The sequence below is a fragment of the Macrobrachium nipponense genome, chromosome 41 (genome assembly GCF_015104395.2).
Source record: "Macrobrachium nipponense isolate FS-2020 chromosome 41, ASM1510439v2, whole genome shotgun sequence".
Taxonomy (NCBI): Eukaryota; Metazoa; Arthropoda; class Malacostraca; order Decapoda; family Palaemonidae; genus Macrobrachium; species Macrobrachium nipponense.
The window spans coordinates 4,219,731-4,247,572 of NC_061102.1; the positions used below are offsets into that span (position 1 = coordinate 4,219,731).

General features: G+C 38.4%; 2 protein-coding genes across 2 annotated transcripts in view; one reads left to right on the forward strand and one right to left on the reverse strand.

Moving 5' to 3' along the window:
• The window catches only part of LOC135212386 (protein O-linked-mannose beta-1,2-N-acetylglucosaminyltransferase 1-like), a 62,295-nt gene extending 36,487 nt beyond the window's left edge, over positions 1–25,808 (forward strand). The window contains exons 6-18 of the mRNA XM_064245756.1: positions 647–700; positions 1,182–1,424; positions 17,344–17,502; positions 17,968–18,175; positions 20,129–20,262; positions 20,661–20,871; positions 21,124–21,247; positions 21,386–21,584; positions 22,154–22,338; positions 23,638–23,746; positions 24,252–24,329; positions 24,634–24,743; positions 25,295–25,808. Coding sequence (XP_064101826.1) covers positions 647–700; positions 1,182–1,424; positions 17,344–17,502; positions 17,968–18,175; positions 20,129–20,262; positions 20,661–20,871; positions 21,124–21,247; positions 21,386–21,584; positions 22,154–22,338; positions 23,638–23,746; positions 24,252–24,329; positions 24,634–24,743; positions 25,295–25,475 — 1,995 coding nt within the window. The 3' untranslated portion in view covers positions 25,476–25,808. The remainder of the gene's footprint in view (positions 1–646; positions 701–1,181; positions 1,425–17,343; positions 17,503–17,967; positions 18,176–20,128; positions 20,263–20,660; positions 20,872–21,123; positions 21,248–21,385; positions 21,585–22,153; positions 22,339–23,637; positions 23,747–24,251; positions 24,330–24,633; positions 24,744–25,294) is intronic.
• LOC135212436 (tensin-1-like) overlaps positions 1–27,842 on the reverse strand; it is a 771,151-nt gene that overhangs the window by 733,358 nt on the left and 9,951 nt on the right. The gene's annotated exons all lie outside the window — the stretch shown is intronic.

Sequence of the window (27,842 nt, forward strand, 5' to 3'; positions counted from 1 at the left end):
CTCCATTTCACAACCCTCTGCCTTTGTCCCCTCCCTTTTTCCACCACCTTAACAGATCATTAAACACGACGGAAGCTATTTATATAACACCCGACATATTCCAATTAACTAATCCTAGCACATGTAACCAATCGCTATACGACAGGTGGGGAGTCCCGATTGGCTCATTTATATTTAATGAATGACGTCACACCAGCTTGACTGACGACAGCATAACAAAAAAATCCTTGCCTGGAAACAGCTCTCAATGAAATAGATAGATAAAAAGGCCTTTGTCATGACTTTAACCTCAGCTGTTAACTTGATAACATTTGACTAAACACTGGAAAAAACACTAATACTCATCAAGGCATAAGAAAAGCTGCCTATTTGACTAAGTGGATATAAAAGCTGTATTCAGCTACACGAAGATTCGTAAATAAATTTACAAGGAATCTACAATTGCAATCTTAGTTAAGATTCAAGAACAAATACCAGAAAGGTTAGAGTAACTAGAATTAATAACATCAAAGGCAACTTCAGGCCTTACATTCCTTTGCCTAATTGTGTCAGCAGTAGTACTCGCTCAATCACTTTCAAGGACCTTGGGAACTTTCGCTCGTTTTTTATTTATTCTTGATAACATTTTACCTTTCCCCGATTTCAGGAGGCCGATTGGGATCTGTGGGTTCGAAAGCATCACGTGGATATCAAGCATCAAGTTAGTACTGAAATTATACACATTTATTTGAAGACACTGTTATATCATATTACAGAAAATGCATTCATGTCTTTTTAAAAGTAAAATGCAACTTTTTTTTATTCTTTGCAAATATGTGTGTCATTTCTTTTACTAAAAAGTTAATAACTTTCTGCTGAAAAACATTGGTACAATGAATTACGATGTGAAAGTAAAAGGCAACTGACTAGCTAACTTATGCGCAAGTTATCTGAATAATAAATTATTGTAAAATGTAGTCACAGTAAAACACCTGGTAAAATGTACAGTAAAAAACTTTGCTTAAATGTAGTCACAGTAAAACACCTTCTAGTAATAATGTATAGTCACAGTAAAACACCTTGTAAAATGTAGTCACAGTAAAAATTCTCATGGTAAAACTTAAAAGGGTTAAACATTCTATCGTAAAATCCAAGTCTCAATCACATTCCCTAACAAAATACTGTCCTCCTCCTCCACCCAGGTCATAATCCCAGAGGTACCAAGAACCAAACACGAAGGGGGAGGGGGTGTCCACGTCACAGGCTACGAACAGGAGCTGAGTTTCCACCAGAGGCCTTACAACTTGAAGCCCAACGTCACTCTCAATATGATCCGACTGTGGGACTTCGCCTATGCTTTGGATATCATGAGGATTTTGGACAAGGCCACGACTGTCAACATCACTCAACACCCGTGCGATAAGCATCCTGTCCCGCGCTATCAGGTACGACCAAGGTCTATAGAGGTATCTCTGTAGACCTTGGGTAAGACATCTATCAGGTAGGGCTTAATAAAAGGTCAATAGTGGGAATTACAACTCTGCACTAAAATCAGGTTAGATCAGGTAGTGGGTAAGTGGGAATTACATTCCGCACTCTCCGGTACTCGTTAGTCAGGTAAGTGGAATTACATTTTAAAAACGTTATCAGGTAGGTCCATTAAACGTTGGGTATGGGAATTACATTTCTGGGTTATTAGGTAGGGTCGACTCACGTCAATAAACGTTTATAGTGGGAATTACATTTGCGTTAATCCACTAGGGTTCCGATTAAAACATTCAGGGTTTTGGTAATTACATTCCCGCCGATCAGGTACGTTCGAAAACTAAAACGTCAGGTAGTGGGAATTTACATTCCGCGCTTTCAGTACGGTTCGACTAAAACGTCGGTATGGGAATTCATTCCGGCGGCTCAGGTAGTCGATTAAAACGTCAGGTAATGGGAATTACATTCCGCGCTACAAGTACAGTCGGATTTAATGGTCAATGTTAGTTCAATTCCTTACTTGCGATATTCCAGTAAAGTCGACTTACGTCAGGTAGTGAAATTACTTCCGCGCTCAGGTAGTCGACAAAACGTCAGGTAGTGGGAATTACATTCCGCACCATCAGGTAGGGTCGATTAAAATGTCAAGCAGTTGATATTCCATTCCGCGCTATCAGGTAGAGTCGACTAAACATCAGGTAGTTGGAATTACATTCCGAGCTATCAGGTAGGGTCGATTTAAATGTCAAGTAGTTGATATTCCATTCTGCGCTATCAGGTAGAAGTCGATTAAAACGTCAGGTAGTGGGAATTACATTCCGCACTATCAGGTAGGGTCGACTAAAACGTCAGGTAGTGGGAATTACATTCCGCGCTATCAGGTAGGGTCGATTAAAACGTCAGGTAGTGGGAATTACATTCCGCGCTATCAGGTAGAGTCGATTAAAACATCAGGTAGTGGGAATTACATTCCGCACCATCAGGTAGGGTCGATTAAAATGTCAAGCAGTTGATATTCCATTCCGCGCTATCAGGTAGAGTCGAACAAACAGTAAAGAAGTATGAGGTAATTATACGTTAATATCCTGTCAAAATAAGCTTAGCAACATCATCTTAACTTATTTGGAGGCTAATTAGAAACGGAAGTGAATATAATATGTGACAATGAAAAAGTACAACATTAGAGAGTATACCTGCAAGTAATTATTGCAAGAATTTATTGCCAGAAAGGAATGAAAACCAACACTCAGTTTGGTGAAATCTTATAGACAAAAGCTAAAAAAAAAAAAAAAAAAAAAAAAGTAACAGTAAATAAGAAGGGAAGTTACTGTCATTTGGAAAAAGGATTAGTAATAATCCGAAAGAGAGAAGCTGCAAAGTGAAACTGTTTGAAGTAAAGTAGCTCTGCAAGGTAACACGGAACAGCGCAGTGTTCCGGCAACTGAGTTTGCGGCGTTAGCGCTTATAGGATCCAGAAAGCAGGAGCAGTAACGATTAATGTGAGGCACCGAGAGATTGCTGCCTGCATGAGCCTGGAAGGACTTTAGTGAGAACGTGAGGTAAACTTTGCATTGGCTTCGGAATTTAATGACTCTTGATTACTTGAGAAGATTAGATACTTGAGCAGATGGTAAAAGGTCTGCTGTTTGTACTCTTGCTTCTTCATTTTTCTTTCTTGTGGCTTCCGTGCATTTTTCTTCTGTTTTGTCTGCTCTCTTTTACAGAGTAATTTTCAACTCCTTTTTATACAAGGATTCGTTGGAGGTTTGAATTTTCGACACACAAACCGAAACCAACGTTCACCAAGACACAGCTGGCCTTCGAGCTTTTATGTAAATGATTTCAGAAAGTTCTTCGGAGAAATTATACAACAGTGAAAAAGAAGTGATACAAAAGCTCTACCGAATTCAATATAGTACACGAAAAGTTATAGACCAAAGAACAAAGATGAATGTAAAATTAAAAGTAAAAAAAAAAAAATCACAGTCACAGGCGAGACGAATAAGTAAAAAATAAAAACAATCAATAAAAGATGAATTTTAATCTCTAAATGACTCAATCCTTTCTTTTTTTGTTTTTTGCATTCATGGTAGTTATTTCCATTTACAGAAACGACCGCACGCCATATATGTTAACATCAGCGGAGAGGACGACCCTACGAATACATAAAAACAAAAAAACAGAAGGGAAGCAGGTTCCACTACAAGAAGGACTGACAAAAAAAATAAAAAAAATAGACTTTGCCTCTAAGCACGAAGCAAAGAGAGAAAAAAAAGAAGGAGAGAGAGAGAGAGAGAGAGGGAGAGAGAGAGAGGAATTATTTTTAATGTTTAAATCTAAGAAGGGGACTGCAATTGAGACTTTGCCCTCTAAGCACAGCAAGAGAAAGAGGAGAGAGAGAGATAAGAGAGAGGTTTTTAATTTTTGTTTTTAAAATCTAAGAAGGGACCTGGACGGACAATGTAGACTTTGCCTCTAAGCACAGCAAGAGAGAAAGAGAAAGAGAGAGAGAGAGAGAGAGGGTTATTTTTAATTTTTTGTTTTAAACCTCTAACGAATAGATGACAATGTAGGACTTTGCCTCCTAAGAACAGAAAGAGGGAGCGAGAGAGAGAGGTTATTTCAATGTTTGCTCTAAGAAGGGACTGGCAATGTAGACTTTGCCTCTAAGCACAGCAAGAGGAGAAAGAGAGAGAGAGAGAGAGAGGTTATTTTTAATGTTTAAACTCTAAGAAGGGACTGACAATGTAGACTTTGCCTCTAAGCACAGCAAAAGAGAGAGAGAGAGAGAGAGAGAGAGAGAGAGAGAGAGAGAGAGAGAGAGAGAGAGAGAGAGGGTGTTTTTTCAAGCTTTAAATTATAAGAATAGACAAAGAATGTAAACTTTGCTTTTGAGCACACACACACACAGAGAGAGAGAGAGAGAGAGAGAGAGAGAGAGAGAGAGTCCCTCTACTCCACAATGCAAACAGGCCACCACCGCCAGCGAGAACTCATACAAGTTTGGTCCGGGCAATAAACAGCGGGACAGTGGCCTTGTCCTGGCAGTTTCTTGCATCTAGGGTAAACACTCCCCCACCCCCCCACCCACCCCCAACAAGACCGCGGGAATGAGATTTGCAAAGTTGCTTCTTTGTGCAAATGCATCTTTAATCTTTCTTCGTTTCGTCATTTGTAACGGAAGATAAAAAATATTATTTTTGCGCGTGACATATGAGCGCTGGTGGCGATCGGAACTTCACGCTATTTAGAATTTTAGGTTGCAACGAAATCACGCCTTTTAGCATTTTACGTTGCAACGAAATCACGCTTTTTAGAATTTGATGTTGCAACGAAATCACGCATTTTAGAATTTTACGTTGCAACGAAATCACGCTTTTTAGAATTTTACGTTGCAACGAAATCACGCATTTTAGAATTTTACGATTCAACGAAATCACGCTTTTTAGAATTTTATGTTGCAACGGAAAAAAACTAGAATTATTTTTCCGTGTGATATATTACAACTACCTATCAGAAAATCACTCTATTTAGATTCACAATATTTCGGTATGATCACAAAATAATCTAATATTCACGGTTAACAATTAGACAGTATTGGGGAATGTGGTCACTATAGTAGATTCACATCACCCGCGCATCTGATGTCTAGGCCAGTCCCTTACGACGCTCTTGATTGGCTATTGATAAGCCAATCACAGTGCGGGAAACTCTCAGTCTCTCGAGAGTGTTCACATGGGTAGGATCTATGTTCCACCTCTCCTGAGGGATGCTTTTGAAAGACGTATCCCTCAGGAGAGGTGGAACCTACATCCTGCTTATGTGAACTCTCGAGAGAGAGACTGAGAGTTTGCAGCCCTTGGATTGGCTTATCTACAGCCAATCAGGAGCGTCGCAAGGGACTGGCCTGAACATCAGATGCACGGGTGATGTGAATCTACTATAGTAATTATACGTTCGTTGAAAAAAAAAACTAATTGTTCAAATACTTTAAGCATGTGGCTTGCATCGTATTACATTTTAATTTCACGTGATTACAATGCATTACATTACAGGGAGCAGAAGAAAATACGTCGAGATTTACCATCGTGATCGAAACTTGTTCAAATCGCGAATGATCAAATCCTCACTCGCATTACATTGTATTTATACGTAAAACGAAAATATCCAATCCTGAGGTTCTACCTAAACCTGCCATACTCTTTGGTACATAAGAAAGCACGTCAAATCTGACCAGTCATCTCAATGTTATAATATTCTGTAATTTGAAAGAATATAGAAGAAAATCCGAAGTTAGAATCACCTTCAAATTGACAAAACCTAATCAACTCGACTTTGACGCAGAGCAGTTTATTCTAAGAGTTAGATCAACGCCGTGTTCCTCCTGCTGTCGAGAAAATGACTTGTTAATCCATCGTATGAAAGCCCACAAAGCTAACGTTAAATGGTCTGCATCTGAAATATTAACCTGACATCAATCATTTTTTGACTGAAGCTTAATTATATTCAGAATTGGAAACCAAAAAACTTTACATACAGATAATCATAATTACGTAAACGTTCATCTTAGCAGTAAAAAGTGCCTACTATAACAACATTTGTTAACCAAATTTTGACTGAAGCTTAATTATATTAAGAATTGGAAATAAAAAAACTTTACATACAGTTAATTATAATTACGTAAACGTTCAGTTTCTTTGCAATACCAAATGCCTACTATAATAACATTTGTTAACCATATTTTGACTGAAGCTTAATTATATTCAGCATTGAAAATCCAAACTTCACACTGTAAAGATCATTGTAATTAATTAAATGTTCATTTTCTGATAACATTTGTTAACCAAATTTTGACTGAAGCTTAATTATATTCAGAATTGGAAATATAAAAACCTTACACTGAACAGATCATTGTAATTAATTAAACGTTCATTTTCTTTGCAATAACAAGTGACTACTATATTAACATTTGTTAATTTGCTAACCAAATCAACTGCAACTCTCAGTTCCATAGCGTCATGTCGTAAAGAAGTGAACAATATCTTAATTATTGATTGTTGTTTTTGTTTAACTTCGATCTATTTCGCCTCAGTGTTTGGGGTTCTACTCCCAGCTTCTCGAAAACTACCAGGGAATCATCATGGTCAAGTTCTTCGAGACGCCTGTCATCATTGTCGCCTGCCCCCCCTCGCCCTACTGGTGAGTAACATCTGAATTCGTTTCACGGAATCAACCGTCAAGGGGGAAACTTGCTTGTGGAAATGATATCAAACGTCCAAACCAGTTCTTGAAGTATCCTTAATTCAAAGACTATTTTACATTCAAGCCATTTCTTAAACGTCCTTTAATCTATAGAATCCACTAAAGAATCATTTAATCAAAAGAATTCACTAAAGAATCATTTAATCTAAAGAATTGACTAAAGAATCATTTAATCTATAGAATTTAGTAAAGAATCGTTTAATCTAAAGAATTCAATAAAAAATTATTCAATCTATAGAATTCACTGAAGAATCAATTAATCTGTAGAATTCACTCAAGAATAATTTAATCTAAAGAATCATTTAATATATAGAATTCACTAAAGAATCATTTAATCTATAGAATTTAATAAAGTATCAATTAATATATAGAATTCACTGAAGAATCATTTAATCTATAGAATTCCCTAAAGAATCAGTTAATCTATAGAATTCAATAAAGATTCATCTAATCTATAGAATTTACTAAAGAATCATTTAATCTAAAGAATTTACTAAAGAATCATTTAATCTAAAGAATTCACTAAAGAATCATTAAACTATAGAATTCACTAAAGAATCAGTTAATCTATAGAATTCAATAAAGAATCACTTAATCTAAAGAATTCACTAAAGAATAATTTAAACTAAAGATTTCGCTAAAGAATTATTTAATCGAAAGAATTTACTAAAGAATCATTTAATCTATAGAATTCACTCAAGAATCATTTAATCTATAGAATTCACTCAAGAATTATTTAACCCACAGAATTCACTAAAGAATCATTAAACTATAGAATGCACTGAAGAATCATTTAATATATAGAATTCACTGAAGAAACATTTATTCTATAGAATTCACTAAAGAATTATTTAACCTATAGAATTCTCTAGTTTCGAGTTACACTAGGCGAAAGTATATAAAGAAGGATGAAGCTCAGTGTCCACTAGGGTACAAAGAAACTGACTCCCAGCTACGCAACCTGAGGCACGCCAGACTGGCTATATAAATATAATCTTTCAACAAAAATTGTCAGGTTGGTTGCCCTCAGAGTATGAGAAGTGATCTGACTGTCCAGTGTACAGCAACCAACATTCAGCTTCATACTGAAGGTTACCTTTAAAACAAACGATTCTACCAATTTTAATGTTTCTTGGTAGGATTTCTATAATCTTTCATGAGATGGCAAAGACCTTGAGAGAAACCATCATTATTTCACTTATATGGGGTGAGAAAACTTGGAAGAACTGAGCCAGTTGGGTGTCAAGGAAGTGTATAATTATCGTAAAATGATAGGAAAGTTATAGACAAGAATTCTCCTGCTGGTGATTTTATTTCACATATTCATCACCAGGTTCAACACAAGAAGTCCGCTACAGACAGTGACACACATATACTGCTTATCTAACAATATTAATGACTGCAGTACGTTAAGAAACGTAAGATAGTAGCAACCTTACAAACGCCGAGAGATCTATTTATTTCGTTCATAATTATTTTCGTTTCAGTGACTTTCTTACGAGGAATCCTTCATTTACTTTCGCCTAGTGGAGCTCGTAACTTTCTTTTGTAAGAATAGTGTTTCCTTTTGATTAAGGACAGTCTCACTTCTATTTTTTTTAAGTGTAATGCGCCAAAACTTACTTTACCAGCGTACCCCTTAAAAAACAGACTTACTTCCTGCCAAATTCCCTTACCATGTCAAACTAACCCATTACGAGAAAAAAAAAAACTATATGTTAATCCTTTTTTTTAAGTGTAATTCACCATAACTTACTTTATCAAAGTATCTCTTAAAAAGCGGACTTACTTACTGCCACATTCCTTACAATGTCAAAATAACCAATAACGTGAAGAAAAATAAAATAAAATAAAAAACTCTATATGTTAATCCCTTTTTGAAGTGTAATTCACAAAAAGTTATTTTGCCATAGTACCCCTTGGAAAGCATGTTAAACTAACCAATAACGAGAGAGAGAGAGAGAGAGAGAGAGAGAGAGAAACTCTGTATGTTAATCCCGCCATTGGTCCCCCCCCCCTCCCCACCACTACCTCTTTCCAGCGTGGACGTGCCCAAGAGCGCCATTTACAGCCCGACGCAATCGGATTACGACCATGCCCTAAAACACGGCTGGCGGCGGACGAACATGACGGCCGAGGTGATGGTTCGAGTGCCAGCTTCGGACGTGGTCGAGGAGTTCAACCTCGAGAACACCGATGGATACGACTTCGGTTTGAGGGATTAGTGCAAATCTAGGATATTCGTGGAAATTCTCAAGTCCAGCTTAAGAACTATTAGTTGTGTCATGTTTAATCTGGCTGGACGAGTAGGCGTTGCAACGACTCAAGGTATAGCAGAGCGGTATCAAACTTTGAAACTTGAAGAAAATAAAAACAAAAATTACAGAACAAATATATTTTTTAAAATTCCACATACAGTTAAGGAGATGTCACGCTCCCTCTCCAGCGTGCAGACAATAAAACCCACACTGCTGAAGGAGAATGATGCTCCTAAACTGCGTATGTAGTTTGGAATATGCTCCAATTTGTAGTTGCTTTCAAACGACTACAGTTAAAGATGCATCGAATATCTTTTTGCAGTCAGCTCTAAGTAATCTGGATAAAGGGAACACTGATTAAATTCAAGATATTCCCTTTACAAAAATACAATTATTTTTCTTTTTTCACAAATACCTTCACGGCTTTGATCCATAAATTTGTTTATAAGCGGTCAGATGAAGACAGACTCGTATTTTTTACGAAAACCAGCTTTTTTTTAAGTCTACAAAACCTACTCAGTTTGTACTCAACATCTAGAACCACAATCTTGTGTCAAACAATCAAAACGTGAGCAGAATTTGAGTTTTTGTCTCTACTGAAACAAATGGTTATATACACCTTTATAAGTTTTATTTTTTTCTCCAAAATTATTGGAATATTCCTTAAATGTAAAATACACCATGTAAAGTACTATCATTGTTTCATTATATCCAATGCTTCATATTCCTATACATAGCTGTTAAACACATTTATACTTGAAACAATAACACAAATGTGGAGTCCTGTTAGTTAATGACCACGATTCACATGGAAAAGGTTAGATACATACATTTGCATGTATCCGTAATATACTTTATATGTACGTATCCATACGGCATTTTATGTGTACGTATCCATTAGATATTCTATATGTAAGTAACCATAACGTTTTTTTGTGCACGTATCCATAATATATTTCATACGTGCGTATATATTAGACAATTTAGTCTCCATTCGGCGAAGATAACAATACTTCAGGGGTACCATGATACATCAGTAGAAGACCATAATCTATTACAAAAAACGTTTCGCACACAAATCCCGGTGCATCATCAGTCTGTGAACAATGAAAGTAATTACATTATAAAAAGGAATTCCTTAGCTTGTAATTTTGTGAATTCCTATAATGTAATTACTCTTATTGTTCACAGACTGATGATGCACCGGGATTTGTGTGCGAAACGTTTTTTGTAATAAATTATGGCCTTCTATTGATGTATAATGGTACCCTCTGAAGTATTGTTTGTTTAATTTGTTTGTTTGTATAGTGCTTTTACGTTGCATGGAACCAGTGGTTATTCAGCAACGGGACCAACGGCTTTACGTGACTTCCGAACCACGTCGAGAATGAACTTCTATCACCAGAAATACACATCTCTCACTCCTCAATGGAATGGCCGAGAATCGAACCCGCGACCACCGAGGTGGGACGCTAATACCACACCAACCACGCCACTGAGGCGCTATCCCTCTGAAGTATTATTAGACAATTTATATGTACGTATCCATCCTAAATTTTACAGGTACGTATCCGTAAGGTACTCGGATTTGAATGCGTCCATAACATATTTTACATGCACATATCCATAATATATTTCATGCAGTTCGGAACTAACCCCTATGCGACGATGAATCTACGTAAGTAACAAAGATCTACTGACTCGGGAATTTATTATTATTATTAGAGTCAGCCGAGAGCGTTTTGGTGTCTTGTAGACCTGGAGAGGGGGAACAAAATGGCGACCAGTTGGGATGGAGGAGGAAGTCAAGTAGGACGGAGGAAAGAGAGAGCCGATTCGAAGCAGAGTCCAAGACAGAAAGGAAGATGGTGTTCAAAAAGTCCAGGAGGGGTGGAGGATAAGGGGGATGGGGTGGGGGTGGGGGGAAGTAGGGGCCTAGGTGAAATGAGGAAAAAGCGGCTCGAAATAATGACAATACAAAGGTGGAGGGGAGTGAGAAGGTGAACAAGGGCTCCAGGGAGATTTAAAAGAGAGAAAAAGAAAAAAGAAAATGATTGGTTAATGACCCAACAGACTTATTAAAAATTGGAGATACAACAAATAAGAGGAAACATGGAATGTCTACGGAGGCCAATGCTAGAATCTGAGAAATGGTTGCTAAGCCAAGACTCCACTATGGAAACAATGTATAATCTACGGAGGCCCAAGTTGGAATAATAGGAAATGGTTTGTTGAGCCAAGTCTCCTCTATGGATGTGAAGTGTGAATGTTAAATGTGAAACACAGCAAAAAGGTGGAAGCCCCAGAGATGAATTTATTCTGTAGTATTGTGGCATAAGAACCACTAATAAAGACCTATATCAATCAATACCTGTTTTCATAGACTACGAGACATAACCGAGCTACTTTATTTTATAGGACCATATTTATTGGTCAAAGAAAGCTTGCATAAAATGATCAAATCATCCAAGCTTTCCAAGATATATGGTGCGTCAACTTCAATCTTAAGTAACTTCCCTTTTCCTGCTTACAGTTATCCCTATGACTTATTCAAAGTGGGGAAGATAACGCGTTTTGTTTATCTTGAAATTCATGTTGCTGGAACAGGATATAATTGAGGTTTGGTAACAGTTGAAAGGACTAGACGAATTCCTGTGTTACCTGTGAGAGATACACAAGTCATAAATTCAACCACAAAACCTTTAATATGAAAATAACTGTCTCGTGGCCCAATGACAGGACAAAACTCCTCAGAAATTGATAATTAAATTCAAAATGAACCATAAAACAGTTAAGAAACGAACACAAAGCACCTAAATATCGCTTGGAAAACTTGGCTAGATTCGTGGGTCCTTTGCAAAGGGGAAAATGTGGTGTTAAGAATCTATATTCCTTTAGATTCTTGTAGCAGGAAAGGTTTTATATTACTTTAGAGTCTTGTAGCAGGAAAGAATCTTTATTCCTTTACATTCTTGTAACAGGAAAATCTATATTCCTTTAGATTCTTGTAACAGGAAAATCTATATTCCTTTAGGTTCTTGTAACAGGAAAATCTATATTCCTTTAGGTTCTGGTAGCAGGAAAGAATCTGTTCCTTTAGATTCTTGTAACAGGAAAGAATCTTATGTTCCTTTAGATTCTTGTAACAGGAAAGAATCTATATTCCTTTAGATTCTTGTAGCAGGAGAGAATCTATATTCTTTTAGATTCTTGTAACAGAAACGAATCTATATACATTTAAATTCTTGTAACAGGAAAGAATCTACATTCCTTTAGATTTTTGAAGCAGGAAAGAACCTTTATTCCTTTAGATTCTTATAACAGAAACGAATCTATATTCCTTTAGATTCTGGTAGCAGGAAAAAATCTATATTCCTTTAGATTCTTGTAGCAGGAGAGAATCTATATTCTTTTAGATTCTTGTAACAGAAACGAATCTATATTCCTTTAGATTCTTGTACCAGGAAAGAATCTATATTCCTTTAGATTCTTGTCGCAGGAAAGAATCTATATTCCTTAAGATTCTTGTAGCAGGTGAGATTTTATATTCCTTCAGATTCTTATAGCAGAATCGTTCGATTACCAACGCCCACCTCATTGCAAATGGAACAAAAGGAACATTGACCTCGGCTTCGCACACTAAAAGGAAAACTTCCACTGCAAAATCGGGCGGTTCTTCGCGACCTTAGCACACATTATGTTGAAGTAATGGCCTCTCTCTTCGGTTTCCTGTATAAAAAGGACGCGTAATCCCATCGTGAGTGACAAGCGGTCTATCCGCTTTTTACCAGGGATGAAGATTGGCAAAATGAGCTTCCTTCCAAAATTCTCTCTCTCTCTCTCTCTCTCTCTCTCTCTCTCTCTCTCTCTAAGGTCTGTAAGCGTTTACCAGTGGAGGGAATATTGGCAAAATGACTACTTTCAAAATTCTCTCTCTCTCTCTCTCTCTCTCCCTCTCAAGGTCTATCCGCGTTGAACCAGTGGACGGAAAAAATATTGGCAAAATTAATACTGCTCTCTCTCGCTCTCTCCATCTCTCGTCTCTCTATCTCTCTCTCAATCAGGTCTATCTTAGCGTTTACCAGTGGACGGGAAAATATTGGCAAAATGAATACTTTCAAAATGCTCTCTCTCTCTCTCTCTCTCTCTCTCTCACACACACACACACACACACATACATATGGCTATAAGGATATATACTAATGTATGTGTGTGTGTATTCTTGCGATATTTGAAACGTTCCAGTTGTCCCTAATATGACTGACGTTCAACTAGAGGCCTTTAACATGTCAACGCACAATTCCTCGTATTCAAGCACTTGTACCGGAGCGTAAGCATCCATCTACGTATGCGTATACGCATGGTGGAATTTCCTGCAGTTTGAACGCCCTCTATACTACGTTTCAAGTTTAGTGAGGCGAAGGAGGAAGTTGGAATATTCCTCTCCTTTTCCTCATTAGAATGATCTTCTCCGGCCTCCATGCAAAGATGTCCAAACTTATCCTCCTCCACTGGTCCTTGGGCAGCCGAGAGTGACGTTTGGAGGAAACCCATTCGAGTAACAGAGTCCTGCCCATACCCCTTTTCCTACCCACCGGTGGCAATCTCGTCCTCCAATTAGGTCATTATTGAGAGGGGCGGCCCCCAAGGTGTAATAATCATTCTTTCGACATCCCGTGGGGCATTTATCTTTTGCTATTACCGAGTGGTGTGTTCATCGAGCTCGTGAATGAGGAGAAATTCCATCCGCAGTGCAGTTTGACAATACGCAAATTAAAAGTGGCAAGTTGACGTGTCATGAAATAAAGTTACGGCCCATCGCACGGAGGAGGAGTTGTAAAGGCAACGACGAAATGTAGATAGAAGCTTCAAGCAAGAGCCGGTTCAAAGGCAGATCCGGAATATTACTACTACTAATAGTACTCCATAACTTGGGGGCGTCTCGTGGGAAAAAAAATGATCCGGAAACTAAGACCTAAAAGTATTCTCTTCGTCGGAGTGTTCATTTTCATTCTGCTCTACTTCTGGACAACGAAAGAGGAAGGTAAGGCAAATCCTGCGGCTGGGATGCCCGGCAAAAGTTTTTTTTTTTTTTTTTTTTTTTTTTTTTTTTTTTTTCCTAAGATGATTTACGCAGTTACAATACGCGATCGCTTTCGCCAATGCTTAGTGTTGGAACGTTAACTTGGCTGTGCTAACAGTTTACCAGTTTTTTTCCTGGTGGTGTAACGAAAACTAACACAAATAAAACCACAACCAGTCGCGACAAACTCTCAATTTCTCTATTAGAATATTTCTGAAAACGTTTTTTGTTGAAAATTGGGATGAAGGGAGAATTCCTTCACTTATCTATCTATCTCACATTTTAAGGTTCGCAGTGAAAAAACCCTTACATAAATATTAAGCAGTGGGGAAATTTAAAGACATTGTTGCTCTTACATAGATCTGGTGAAATTAATACTTATGCATTTCTTACGATTCAGAAGAGTTTGTGATGTCAATATACACTATAGTAGATTCACATCAACAGTGCATCTGATGTCTAGGCCAGTCCCCTTACGACGCTCCTGATTGGCTGTTGATAAACCAGTCACACGGCTGGAAACTCTCCTCAGTCTCTCTCGAGAGTTCACATAGGCAGGATGTATGTTCCACCTCTCCTGAAGGATGCTTTAGAAAGACGTATCCCTCAGGAGAGGTGGAACTAACATCCCGCTTATATGAACTCTCAAAAGAGACTGAGAGTTTCCAGCCCTGTGATTGGCTTATCAACAGCCAATCAGGAGCGTCGTAAGGGACTGGCCTAGACATCAAATGCACGGTTGGTGTGAATCTACTATAGCGCACAGGGCATAGGTCAATGGTCAACAGGACATATGTCAACTACTGGAGGGAAAACTATGCGATATTTAGCGACTTAAGGGTAGAAATATATAAAGGTTACGGAATCATTGCGTCTCGTAAGTAGCTTCTACTGTACACATGTTCAAGTTATCACCAAGGCCAAAATTGAAACTGATCGTTGGCAAGGAACATTACGGCTTATTGGTGAAGACGATGCACGAAAAATGATAGTGATTCCATTATTTATTGCTTTAAATAAAGCAAATCGGAAAAGAACTTGAAAACAATATTACAAGGGAAAAATACCTCTGGAGAATAGCATCTGTCAAAAGTCATATAGGCCTAGAAGTTGGTCAACATTTAAAAAAAACCATACTGATAATCTTATTAAGAAATTAAATGAAGAATAAAAACATAAAGAAAAGAATAAAAACATAAAGAAAAAATAAGAACTCTCCTGACAAAAGCAAACGCCTAAGTCCCTTAATGAAATGAAATTCGCTGTATACTACTACGTTATCCATGAGCTATAACTCAAAATTGGGACACTAAAGAAAATAAATAAATAAATAAATGAAGAACAAAAATATAAATAAAAACAATTCTAACAAAAGCAAACGCGTAAGTCCCTTAACGAAATGAAATTTGCTGTATAATGCCGCGCTATTCATGAGTCCTTTTTTTTTTTTTTTTTTTTTTATGGTACGCCACAACCAGGCGTCTCAAAAAGAAAGAAAGAAAAAAGTCTCCACGGCTTTGTGCTGTTATAAAATATGCTGACAGATCACACCACAGATTTTCTTCTATGTTTTATGCTTTATAAACTGAATGATATATGGATGTACGTAATAATAATAACACAGCAACTTTTGTGCCATATAAGGCTCTGTCTCTTATCTGTTATCCATCCTCTTTATCGTTTAATATTAGGAATATTTATTTAGCAATTTATTGATTAATTTGTTGACCTTTTTTTTCGTTTCTAATAACTGATCGACTTTTTTTTCCCATTGCCTTCTGTTAAAAGTTCCGAATGAAGACCATATTTTATTTGTTGTTTTACTTCATATTTAAAACTACAAATTCAACCTATATTACTCTAAGTGATATATTGGGAACGCATTCACATTCATAAAGCTTAGGATACATTTCAACCTAAGTCATATATATATATATAGCTCACACGATATATATATATATATATATATATATATATATATATATATATATGTGTGTGTGTGTGTGTGTGTGTGGTGTGTGTGTGTGTGTGTGTGTGTGTGCTTCAACCTACGTAAAATAAAGACGAAAGCGCTTGGATTCCTGACTATCATTTCCCGTGGTTTCGCTTCTATATATATATATCTTATATATAATATATATAGATATATATATAGTATTATAATATATATATAGATATATATATAAAACAGAAATTTTTTTTAAAAATTCATGATATAAAGTACTTATTCATTCACTCACCCAACCAACTCTTTTTTTTCCCATCAGTTCATCTCAAGATTGGCACTTTTTTTTTTTCTTTCTTTTTTTTGACCGCCGTTGTTCGCGCGAACTGGTTTTTGTGTCCTCGCAAAGCTCCCCCCCCCACCCCCCCCCCCCCCCCACCCCCCCCCCCCCCCCCACCATCCACACCCTGGTCTTCGCGTCATCTCGTACCCCTCCCCTCCCCAACACCCACACCCCTCCCTCGATGGAGGACCAGGGTTCTTTAGTGGAACGGGCGACAAAAGAAGGGGGGTAATTCGCCCCAAAAGTGATGACATGGCAGAGAGGATTCGTAGGAAAACTCACCAATAATGGAACTGGTTTATTCCGTTCTTTTCTTGATGTATCTTAAAATGTCTGTGATTCTCCGTGTGCGGCATACCCTCCCTTTTTAGTTTTCTGTAAAACTATCGAGATGGCTATGTCTGTTCACCCTAAGATCTTAAAAACTACTGAGGCTAGAGGGCTGCAAATTGGTGTGTTGATCATCCAGCCTCCAATCAGTAAGCATACCAAGTTGCAGTCCCGTAACCTCCGTAGTTTTTATTTTATTTAAGGTTAAACCCACTAAAGGGGCCATTGACTCATTGGGAAGAAGTAAGATGAGGTAAGGGGAAATACAGAGAAAATAAATTAATAAAGGATTAAATAGATAACAATGTATCAAAATGCAAGAATGCCAGGAGAACAGCACTAGGGTGGTAATACATTGCATGTTCGCTGGAACTTCTGAAGTTCCAATTGCACGACATTCTCAAGGAGGCTGTTCCAAATCCAACGGTGTGAGGGATAAAGGACCTCTGGGACTGGGGAGTTCTACAGCCAGGTGCATCTACAGCATACTGGTCCTGGTGCTCAGCGAATCTGGTTGCTCTCGGTAGGAAAAGAGGAACAGGGTTTAATCGAGAACACGAGAGATCTCTGTTGAAATACAACGCATGAAAAATGGACAAACAACAGACCAACAAGATCTACTACTTTCCATTTCTCAGATTCAAAGCGTCTCCCAAAGAAGAGAAGCCCCTTAAGCCACGACAGCGGAGAGAGGAACGCCTCTACGATGAAGGACACAGCCGAGCCCAGCCGGCAAGACGTCGGAGTAGCCACCACAGTGACGCTTGAAGCTTCTCTCAGCTCTGAGGGAGTCACGGTCAAAGTAGATGGCGCAGAGGTAAGCCCTAGGGGCCTTAGAGCACTAGACCTTGGATAAAGCCCTTTCGAGGTAAGCCCTAGGGGCCTTAGAGCACTAGACCTTGGATAAAGCCCTTTCGAGGTAAGCCCTAGGGGCCTAGAGCCCCAGAACTTGGATAAAGCCTCTTCAGATCGGTCATTTACGCAGGGACACTAATGTGTGAGAACATGAATGTCTCACTGATACCATTGTGTCGTACGATTAATTCCAGTGAGATAGACCAATATTCTACAAATCAACAGATGTAGCGACTGTTTCAGAATGCGTAACATAACGCGTTATCACAACCTAGAGACGTTAAACAATAAATAATAAATAATAATACTAATTTTAAGTCAATCACTTCGAAAGAATTATAACCTTTTAACTAGACAAAAAATTATCTCCGTATAATAAAATCTCTAAGTATTCTTGAATATTCACAATAACATATTTCTCCGACAGGTATACAAAATGGTAAATAAGACGCACCCATGGGGCGAAACAACAGCACGTCTACACGCGGGGATCCACCTGCTCATTTTGCACCAAAAATCTGGGGCCGTGATGAGGACCCGGAATTTCTACACTTGGCAACCGGAGCTCGATAGGCAACTGTCAATGGCACTTGACGATGTTAGGAGCAGGGAGGCTGGTTGTACTACTAGGCGCAGTGAGTATCAAACTTCATTTATATTGTAGGGAATTACCTTGTAGTTTGTCATTTGAAAGCACAAAAATATTGTAACTTCAGTTTTATTTTCGGGAATTAATTTGTATTTTGTCATTTGAAAGCAGAGAAATATTGTAAGTTATCCCTTGATTTCTGAGGCATTGCTAGACATAAAAATGTGATTTCATGCCATACGCGAAACATGTCAGTATTATATTTCAAATTAATTAACAATTTAAAATGGACGAAAACGCACACACACACACACACACACACACACATATATTATATATATATATATATATATATATATATATATATATATATATATATATATATATATATATATATATATATAGCGTTTTCGTCTATTTTAAAAGATAATTATTTGAAATATAATGCTGGCGACTCGCGTTTGGGGGCGTATGGTATGGATTTACAGTTTTTGGCTTTTTCAAATAATTTAGAAGTGAATTCATGTGAAACAACACATTTTATTCATGCTACTTTTTTTGCGTTTTCGGCTATTTTAAAAGTTAATTCATTTGAAATATAATACTGACATGTCTTGCGTATGGTATGAACATTTATTCATGCTATATATATATATATATTATATATATATATATCTATATATATATATATATATATATAGTCTTACATAGATAGATAGATAGATAGATAGATAGATAGATAGATAGATAGATATATGAATAAAACGTTCACACCATACGCAAGACAAGCCAGTATTATATTTCAAATGAACTCACTCTTAAAATAGACGAAAACGCAAAGAAAATATATAATAAAAATAAAATGTGGTCTTTCACATGAATTCACTTCTAAATTATTTGAAAAATCCCCCCAAAAATAAATAACATAAAATAAAAACAAAACTACGGTCGAACTGTGCTCCAACCAACGCAAAGCTTACTCAGACGAGATCACCTTCTTCCTTGTTGCCCCAGCCAGAATTCACACAGTTCCTGAGGAAACCAGTCTCTGAGAAGCTCGAGCTCTTCGGATCCCAGTACGCGAAGGGATTCGCCCTCTACGACGTATGGTGCTGGGTGGGATGGAAGGGCGGACGCACACTGCAAGAACTTCTTGTCACGGCCGAGTCCGCTGACAAGTTAAACGAACGGGATGTGCCTCCTCTTTGCACTCATTTGGTCATTCCACTCTCTGATGGTAAAATTGCACTTTTCCTGCCGTGTTTGCTTGACACTGCTTTGAAAAGCTAGAACTATGATTGGCCTACAGCTAACTATGCTTCCTGGGTCTACAGCTAGGCCTAAAGCTAACGATGCTGAGTCTTCGTGAACATATGTTGAAATAAAATTGCAATAATCGTACCGTTTGCTTTACACTGCTCTGAAAGCTAGAACTATGATTGGGCTACAACTAACTATGCTTCCTGGGTCTTTTCACTGCTTTAACAGCTAACTATGGTCGGCCTACAGCTAACTATGCTGATTCTACAGCCAGGCTAACTATGCTGAGCCTTCGTGAATATAATGTTAAAATTGCAATAATCGTATTGTTTGCTTTACACTGCTTTGAAAGCTAGAACTATGATTGGCCTACAGCTAACTATGCTTCCTGGGTCCACAGCTTGGCTAACTATGCTAGGCCTAAAGCTAACAATGCCGAGTCTTCGTGAATATGGCAAAATTGCAATAATCGTACTGTTTGCTTTTCACTGCTGTAACAAGCTAACTATACTCGGCCTTCGTAAACAAAGTAAAATAGCAATTTTCCTGCAATTTTGCTTTTCACTGCTGTAACAAGCTAACTATACCAACAGCTATGTTAGACCAACAGCTAACTATGCCACGGTGAAAATTGCAATGTCCCGCTGTCTGCTTTACACTCCTCTAACAGTTAACTGTGCTAGGCTAAAAGCTAACTATACTAGGACTATGTGAATACTTGTTTTATTTATTATCGCAGGTGACGAGGGCTGCAGCTGGTACTCAAGGACTAGTACTATGACCCAGAGAGGGGAATTCTGCGAGAAGTACGACGGTTACGGAGATTTTTGCTCCTGTGAAAACCCTTCAGAGGACGTGGGTCGTCATGAAATGGTGAGATGTTAGCTAAGCAATTATCAAATTATATCGAACTTAATTAGTTTAAATAGAATACCGAAGAAAAAAATATAAAATGGCTGGTCCGTCTGCTTCTATGTTAATGCTCTTAAATAATGGCGGGTAAAACCATGCTTTGCAAACTACAGTGAAACAGGATTTATGTCAAAATTCGAATTATTTCGCATAACGAGGCGGATAAAACAACGTAAAACTCTTCTCCATTTTAATATATCACCACAAATAGTAACAAATACCAGCCTACGAAAATAAAACAGCTTCATTCTCATTGTTAGGCCTATACATTCCCTTCCTAGCCGAGTTGTAGACAGAACTTTTGAACCAAAATGTCGTCATTTCAATTCTTTAAGTCTAATCCAGCGTTACATCTTCAGATAACCTACGGGGAAGACTCCATCCCAGTGGCTATAGTCACAGCGAAGCGCCTGTGGCAGGTAGTTCGCCAAGTGGGCCACATCAGGAGGAATTTGGGGGGCGAGGACACCCCCATCACACTTTTCGTGGATGGTCACAACCCAGAGGCGCGAGACCTTGGTAAAGTGTTAAACGTCTCCGTCGCGGAGCATAATAATTCTGCATCCGTTGGTAAGTGGGGGAAAGGGGGGGGGTAAAAGGGGGGGGGGGGGGGAACTCCGTGTGCGCTCTCTTTCTCTCTTTCTCTTTTATCTATTATATATATATATATACATATATATTTTATTTTTGTTTTAATTATGATCATATATATATATATATATATATATATATATATATATATATATATATATATAGTATATACTACGTATCTATTTAATATATGTAACCAAACCCTCCCTTCACCTCCCCTATCCTCGGCAGGCTCAACGCAGAGAATCAACAACCACGTCAAGTTCTCCTTGGAACAGATATTCGAACGAAATCCTGAAGTCAACCTGGCTATCATACTCGAGGACGACCTCGAACTGGCACCGGATTTCATATCGTGAGTCTCAGTCTAATATGTACATTTACACCCTAAGAGCACATTTGTGTACATTCACGCAAACAGATATGTACATTTACACCTAAGAACCACATTTATGTACATCCATCCTTTTAAATCTCAATACCACCCCTACAGGTATTTTCGTCAGGTGGGTCCTCTCCTGCTCAAGGACCCAAGTCTGTCGTTCATAAACGCCTTCAACTACAACTCGTATTCCCACACGGCGAGCGACCCAACAAGACTCTATCGGGGCCACGGAATCCCCGGCTATGGGTGGATCACATCTCGGAGGGCAGCTCGAGAAATGCTGGGCATTTGGGCACCTACTAACAATGTAAATAAGGCAATAGGGACTAGGGGTTCGTGTCTCTAGAAGGTCAAAATGAGCATATTCAGCAATAATTCTAGATTCTTGTAGGTCGCAAGAGTAGGTTTTTCGGGTGACATGACGTCACAAAAGCACAGTTTTGGCATAACATTTCTTTAGAAGAAAGGTATACAGTTGCTTTCTTTGTGTGAAAGGTAAGGAGACGACTTCTCTATTAAACTATCAAGAGGGAACGAGGCGGATGTATTCATACATCATAATTCCCTTGGGTGAAAGTGATACCCATGGTCAATGGAATTTGATGTTACAGAGCATTCGTGGGTTAATTTTTTTTTAAATTAATGGGAGAGCTATGACAAAATTCTCTCTCTCTCTCTTCTCTCTCTCTCTCTCTCTCTCTCTCTCTCTCTCTGCTCCACAGTCAAAGTAAAAACAAAAACTACAATAATTCCCAAGCACCCCATCAATTCGAATAAGATACTCTTCCAAAATTAAAGAAACAAAAGACGACACAAAACAAACAAAAAACTCCCATAAAAAAATGCTAAAGGTCCTCCTCCATTCTCCCCTTGAAGAGCGACGCCACCTGGGACTGGTGGATCCGCGCGGGCCTCATGGGCTCCAAGGACATGATCGTCCCAGAAGTCCCGAGGACCAGGCACATGGGAGGGGGCGGGGTGCACATCTCCGGCTACGATCAAATTCTGTTCTCCGCGCAGCCGCTCAGTAATTTGTCCTACGTCGAAATGAACACCAACAGGTGAGAAGCAAGGTCCTGCTAATATGCTCTTGGGTATATTTGAAGGGTCCTTGGTAAGAATGAAGGCAAAAGATGAAGGATTTAATGGTATGACTTCAATTCCAGGATGATTTAATGGTATGACCTTCATTCCAGGATGATTTAATGGTGTGACCTTCATTCCAGGATGATTTAATGGTGTGACCCTCAAACCAGGATGATTTAATGGTTTGACCTTAATTTCAGGATGATTTAATGGTGTGACCATTCCAGGATGAGTTAGTGGTATGACCTTCATTCCAGGATGATTTAATGGTGTGACCTTCATTCCAGGATGATTTAATGGAATGACCTTCATTCCAGGATGATTTAATGGTGTGACCTTCATTCCAGGATGATTTAATGGTATGACCTTCATTCCAGGATGATTTAATGGAATGACCTTCATTCCAGGATAATTTAATGGTGTGACCTTCATTCCAGGATGATTTAATGGTGTGACCTTCATTCCAGGGTGATATCATGGTATGACCTCCATTCCAGGATGATTTAATGGTGTGACCTCCCTTCCAGGATGATTTAATAGTATGACCTCCATTCCAGGATGATTTAATGGTGTGACCTCCATTCCAGGATGATTTAATAGTATGACCTCCATTCCAGGATGATTTAATAGTATGACCTCCATTCCAGGATGATTTAATAGTATGACCTCCATTCCAGGATGATTTAATGGTGTGACCTCCATTCCAGGATGATTTAATAGTATGACCTCCATTCCAGGATGATTTAATGGTGTGACCTTCATACTGGGATGATTTAATGGTGTGACCTTCATACTGGGATGATTTAATGGTATGACCTTAATTCCAGGATGAAAGATAATTATAAAACGGACTGCTAACACTTGAATCATACTTGACCACATATTAGCCGCAGATGGTTACTGGTGCCATTTACATTTTCTAGAGATAAAAACGTTCTTAAGCTTAACCTAAAAGAATGAATTATGAAATACAATAGGTTCAAACTGAAGTCATACTTGTACCCCATATTAACCATAGATGTTTCTTGATACCATTTAAATTGTCTAGATCTGGAACTGCCTTAATCTTACCAGCAAAGAGACCTTATGAAATACACTGCGTTCACACTTCATCATACTTAGCCAAACACTAACCATACACGTTTACTAACACCGAATACCACTCAAAATGTTTCACATCTCAAACTGCCTTACTTTTCATAAGAAGAACCAAACCACGCTTATAAACAATAGCATTTTTTAAACTTTTTCCTAAGACGTTGTATCTCACTTAGCATGACGAAAGATGAGTATGACTTCAACCTCCGACAAGACTTGGCAAGAGCCTCGGAAGTTCAAATCCTCCAACACCCCTGTGACGCTCTGCCACTCCCTACGAACAAGGTAAGACTATAGGTTTTTAAAAGTTTTAATGCACAGGAAAGTGTTTGTTGGGAAATGGTTAAGTAGGCTGTTCTTGCAACAACTAATATGACATAATTTTATTAGTTTTAAATAAATAACTAAATAAATATATACATATTATACATATATATAAATTTACTGACAATTTATTATTGTTTTTAATTAATATATAATAATATAATATATAGATATATATATCTATATATATATATACACACACACACACACACACATATATATATATATATATATATATATATATATATATATATATATATATATATATATATAACGTGATTCGTACATCACATATTACCAAAAAAAATGAGAGGTCCTGACTGGTTTCGACTTTAGTTCCAAGCCATTGACACCAGTCCTTCGTCAATGGCTTGTAAGAGAAGTCGAAACCGGACAGGGCTTACACCCCGTCTCTCATTTTTTGCACCCGAGATAATATGTTGTATATATTTCCTTTTACTCCCAGACAGGCGACAGCTACGCCATCTACATACACCAGCCAGGAGAGGGACGTGAGCATCATTCTTACTACGTTGTCTCTCTTGTAAGTACGAATGGAATAATAGCTGTAAAACACTTGTCTCTTTCTAGTCCGATTTCAAAATGGGCTCGTCGAAGGGTACAATGGATATCATGGACGGGATTTAACGCACAATCCTAAACCAAATTTGCCAAACCATTAGCAGCTACGTTTCCTTTCCCACTTTCTCAAATTCATCAAAGTAAAGGACCATAATCATAAACCAAGTAAATAAAGCCTTCAAATGAAGCATATGTGGACAGAGATGCATCAGAGGGAATGTGGATGAAATGTGACCAAGGAAATCTTTTATTTTTTTCTTTACCAGTGCCTTGGCATCAACGATCGAGATCCGCACGAAAGTTACAACTTGATGACGACTTTCTCATTCTATGGAAATCAAGTGTTTGTGATTGCCTGTCCTCATTCCCCATACTGGTAAGTACAAGCTTATGCATAAATTTATATCTGCTCAAGGAATTTTTGGTCAGAGTTGAAGGAGGGACTTTTATGTGGCTACATCAAGAGGATTTGGTATGAAATATTGGGGAGGTAGTTAACCTGGATTGAATTGAGATTGACATATTGACAGCAATGTTCTGCTGACTATCTTTTATTTATATATGTGTGCTTTCATACAAGGTGACTGATCTCTTTTGCTAAATATCTACCTCTTTTGGAATTCAAAGTGCCCAGTTCATATAAAAACGTAAATAGATACAAATTTGAACTTTACATATCCATACAAGGATGTAATTTACGATAAAAAGCATTTTGGAAAAGTGTTGGGTGGTCTAATTACTTGGACACCTCGACTATTAATTCCTTTATCAATTTACATTCACATCTAGAAGTCTAAGTTCACCTGTAAAATTCACTGGAATGAATTTAACACTGCAAAATAACAGAAGATGGTCCAGGATCATTCTTCTGTACGTAATCCCTGTTGCGTTTTTTTTAAAACATTAAACAAAAATGTACATCAACAGCTCCCCCAAGAATCCTCGAGTGATCTACAGAGCCACGGAAGACGACGCCCTCTACGCCAAGGATAACGGATTCCCGAAGGCCACGCTGGACATGAACTACGCCTTCAGGAGCCCTCCTAGGAACGACAGGGAGCAATACCATCTCCAAAATCGCCTGGTCGTCAATTTCCGCGTCCCGTAGCGGCGGATTCATTGCAAACAGCAGTTTCGTTTGTATCAGCTCAGGAATTTTTTTTTAGTTATTTCTAGCCTCAAAGGTTTACCTATGTGGCACATGTATGCACAAAAGTATTCTTTTGCTTTTGTCTTTGTTTATTTGTATGGTGTTCTTACATTGCACGGAACGTTATTCAGCAACGGGACCAACGGCTTTTTACGTGACTTCCGAACCACGTCAAGAGTGAACTTCTTCTCTCACCAGAAATACTACATCTCTCACCCCCTCAGTGGAATGCCCGAGAATCGAACTCGCGGCCACCGAGGTGTCAGGTCAAGTCCATAGCGATCACGCCACTGAGGCGTTTTTTTCTTTTGGTCTTGCTTTCCTTGCAACATTTAATTAATATAAGATAGCGTAAATCAAAATAAATAAAATGAAAAGTGACCGTTTTCTTCATAAACCATTACAACTCGAATAAATGATAACTACATGTTGATAAGAGCCAGCAGCACCAACAGCAAATCCATTAACAAGGACAAAACTCTGATAAAGTGACAAAGAAAAAGATCCAGTTCTTGACTGAGAGTCACAGAAGAAACTCCCCCAACAATTCAGTCAGACCACTCAACAACAACAACTGGGGAAAACAGCTGAAAATAATCATTGCAAATCTCGATGGAATATCCAACTTGATGGAATCAGGAATGCTGTGTAAAAGACGCAAATTCCAGAGATGTATACTATAGTAGATTCACATCAACGGTGCATTTAATGTCTAAGCCAGTCCCTTACGACGCTCCTGATTGGTTTTTGATAAGCTAATCACAGGGCTGGAAACTCGCCTCAGTCTCTCTCGAGAGTTCGCATGTACAGGATCTATGTTCCACCTCTCCTGGGGGATACGTCTTTCAGGAGAGGTGGATCATACATCCTGCCCATGCGAACTCTCGTGAGAGACCGAGGAGAGTTTCCAGCCGTGTGATTGGCTTATCAACAGCCAATCAGGAGCGTCGTAAGGGAATGGCCTAGACATCAAATGCACTGTTGATGTGAATCTACTATAGTATTGCACCAGCCGGTATTTTTTTTATTTAACTTATTATTATTATTTTTTTTTTTGCCATGTCCCTTAGGTTAGGTTAGGTCAGTTCAAATAAGAGCCCTCTAATGAATTTGGGTGTTAGTTTTTGAGACAAAGTGTCCCATTTCTAAGGGAAGGTCCCGTACTCGGTAAGTGACGACAGAAGAAGTAAAGAGAATGACGCCCATTTTCTAAATGTCGTCTGGTTTGCCATACAATAGAACACAGAATTTATAGGCCAAGGGCCAAGCGCTGGGACCTATAACGAGGTCATTCAGCGCTGAAACGGAAATTTGACAGTAAAGAAGGCGCGAAAGGTTTAAGCAGGAGGCAAACCTCAAAGCAGTTGCACTATGAAACAATTGTTGTTAAAGAGGGTGGAAAGTCAGATGGAAGGAAGAGAATATGAACGGAGGTACAGTAAAAAGGAATAAAAGGGATTACAGCTATGGGCCAAAGGGACGCTGCAAAGAACCTTAAGTCATGACTACATTGCATCGAATGAGGTACACTGACGGCACCCCCATCGCCACCCCCCCCTCCCCGACAAACCCACCCCCCTTCACGGGGAGTTATTGTAGAGGTGGAAATGTGCTCCACATAAACATGAACGCTTAGGTTCCCAGAACCCCCATCCTCATTCGGGGGTCCCACTCTCTTGATGAGGTTAACAGAGAGAGAGAGAGAGAGAGAGAGAGAGAGAGAGAAAGGATAATACAAGTTATCATCGTTTGCTTTTATAGTTTTTTTATTTACTTTTTTTGTTTACTTTTTATTTTCTTATGCAGTCTGTCCTAAATATACCAGGAGGATACGAATTACTCCAATACCCCCCAACACAGCTGGTATGTTTGTACTCTTACCCTTTGTTGCTGTTTGTTTGTCAACACAGCAACTCGCAGATTCAACAGCTGATTTCTATCAACTTGAATGCTCTGTTAGATAATGAAGAAAGAAAGCGACGGCTATATATACTCAGAGAAGATCCGCATTTTCCATCTCACTGACCCAGATGGTTGCAAATAATCACGTTTTTTTTTTATTACCGGGACCTAAGAAAATAAAAGAACTGCGCTAAGGCGTCTGGCGAGAATATCAAACGCCCGGAGCTTTCAGGGGGCGATTATAGTCGTTTCATGAATAATGAACGAGTGAAGGTCCCACTCAACGTATCTGGTGTCTGATGCTTGAGCAGTAGCCCCCACCAAGTAGTACCTACTTTGTTTCGTTCATGCCTTATGTGCTGAGTTGAATATAGAATTTAGGCCAAAGGATTAAAGCACTGGGACCCATGAGGTCATACAGCG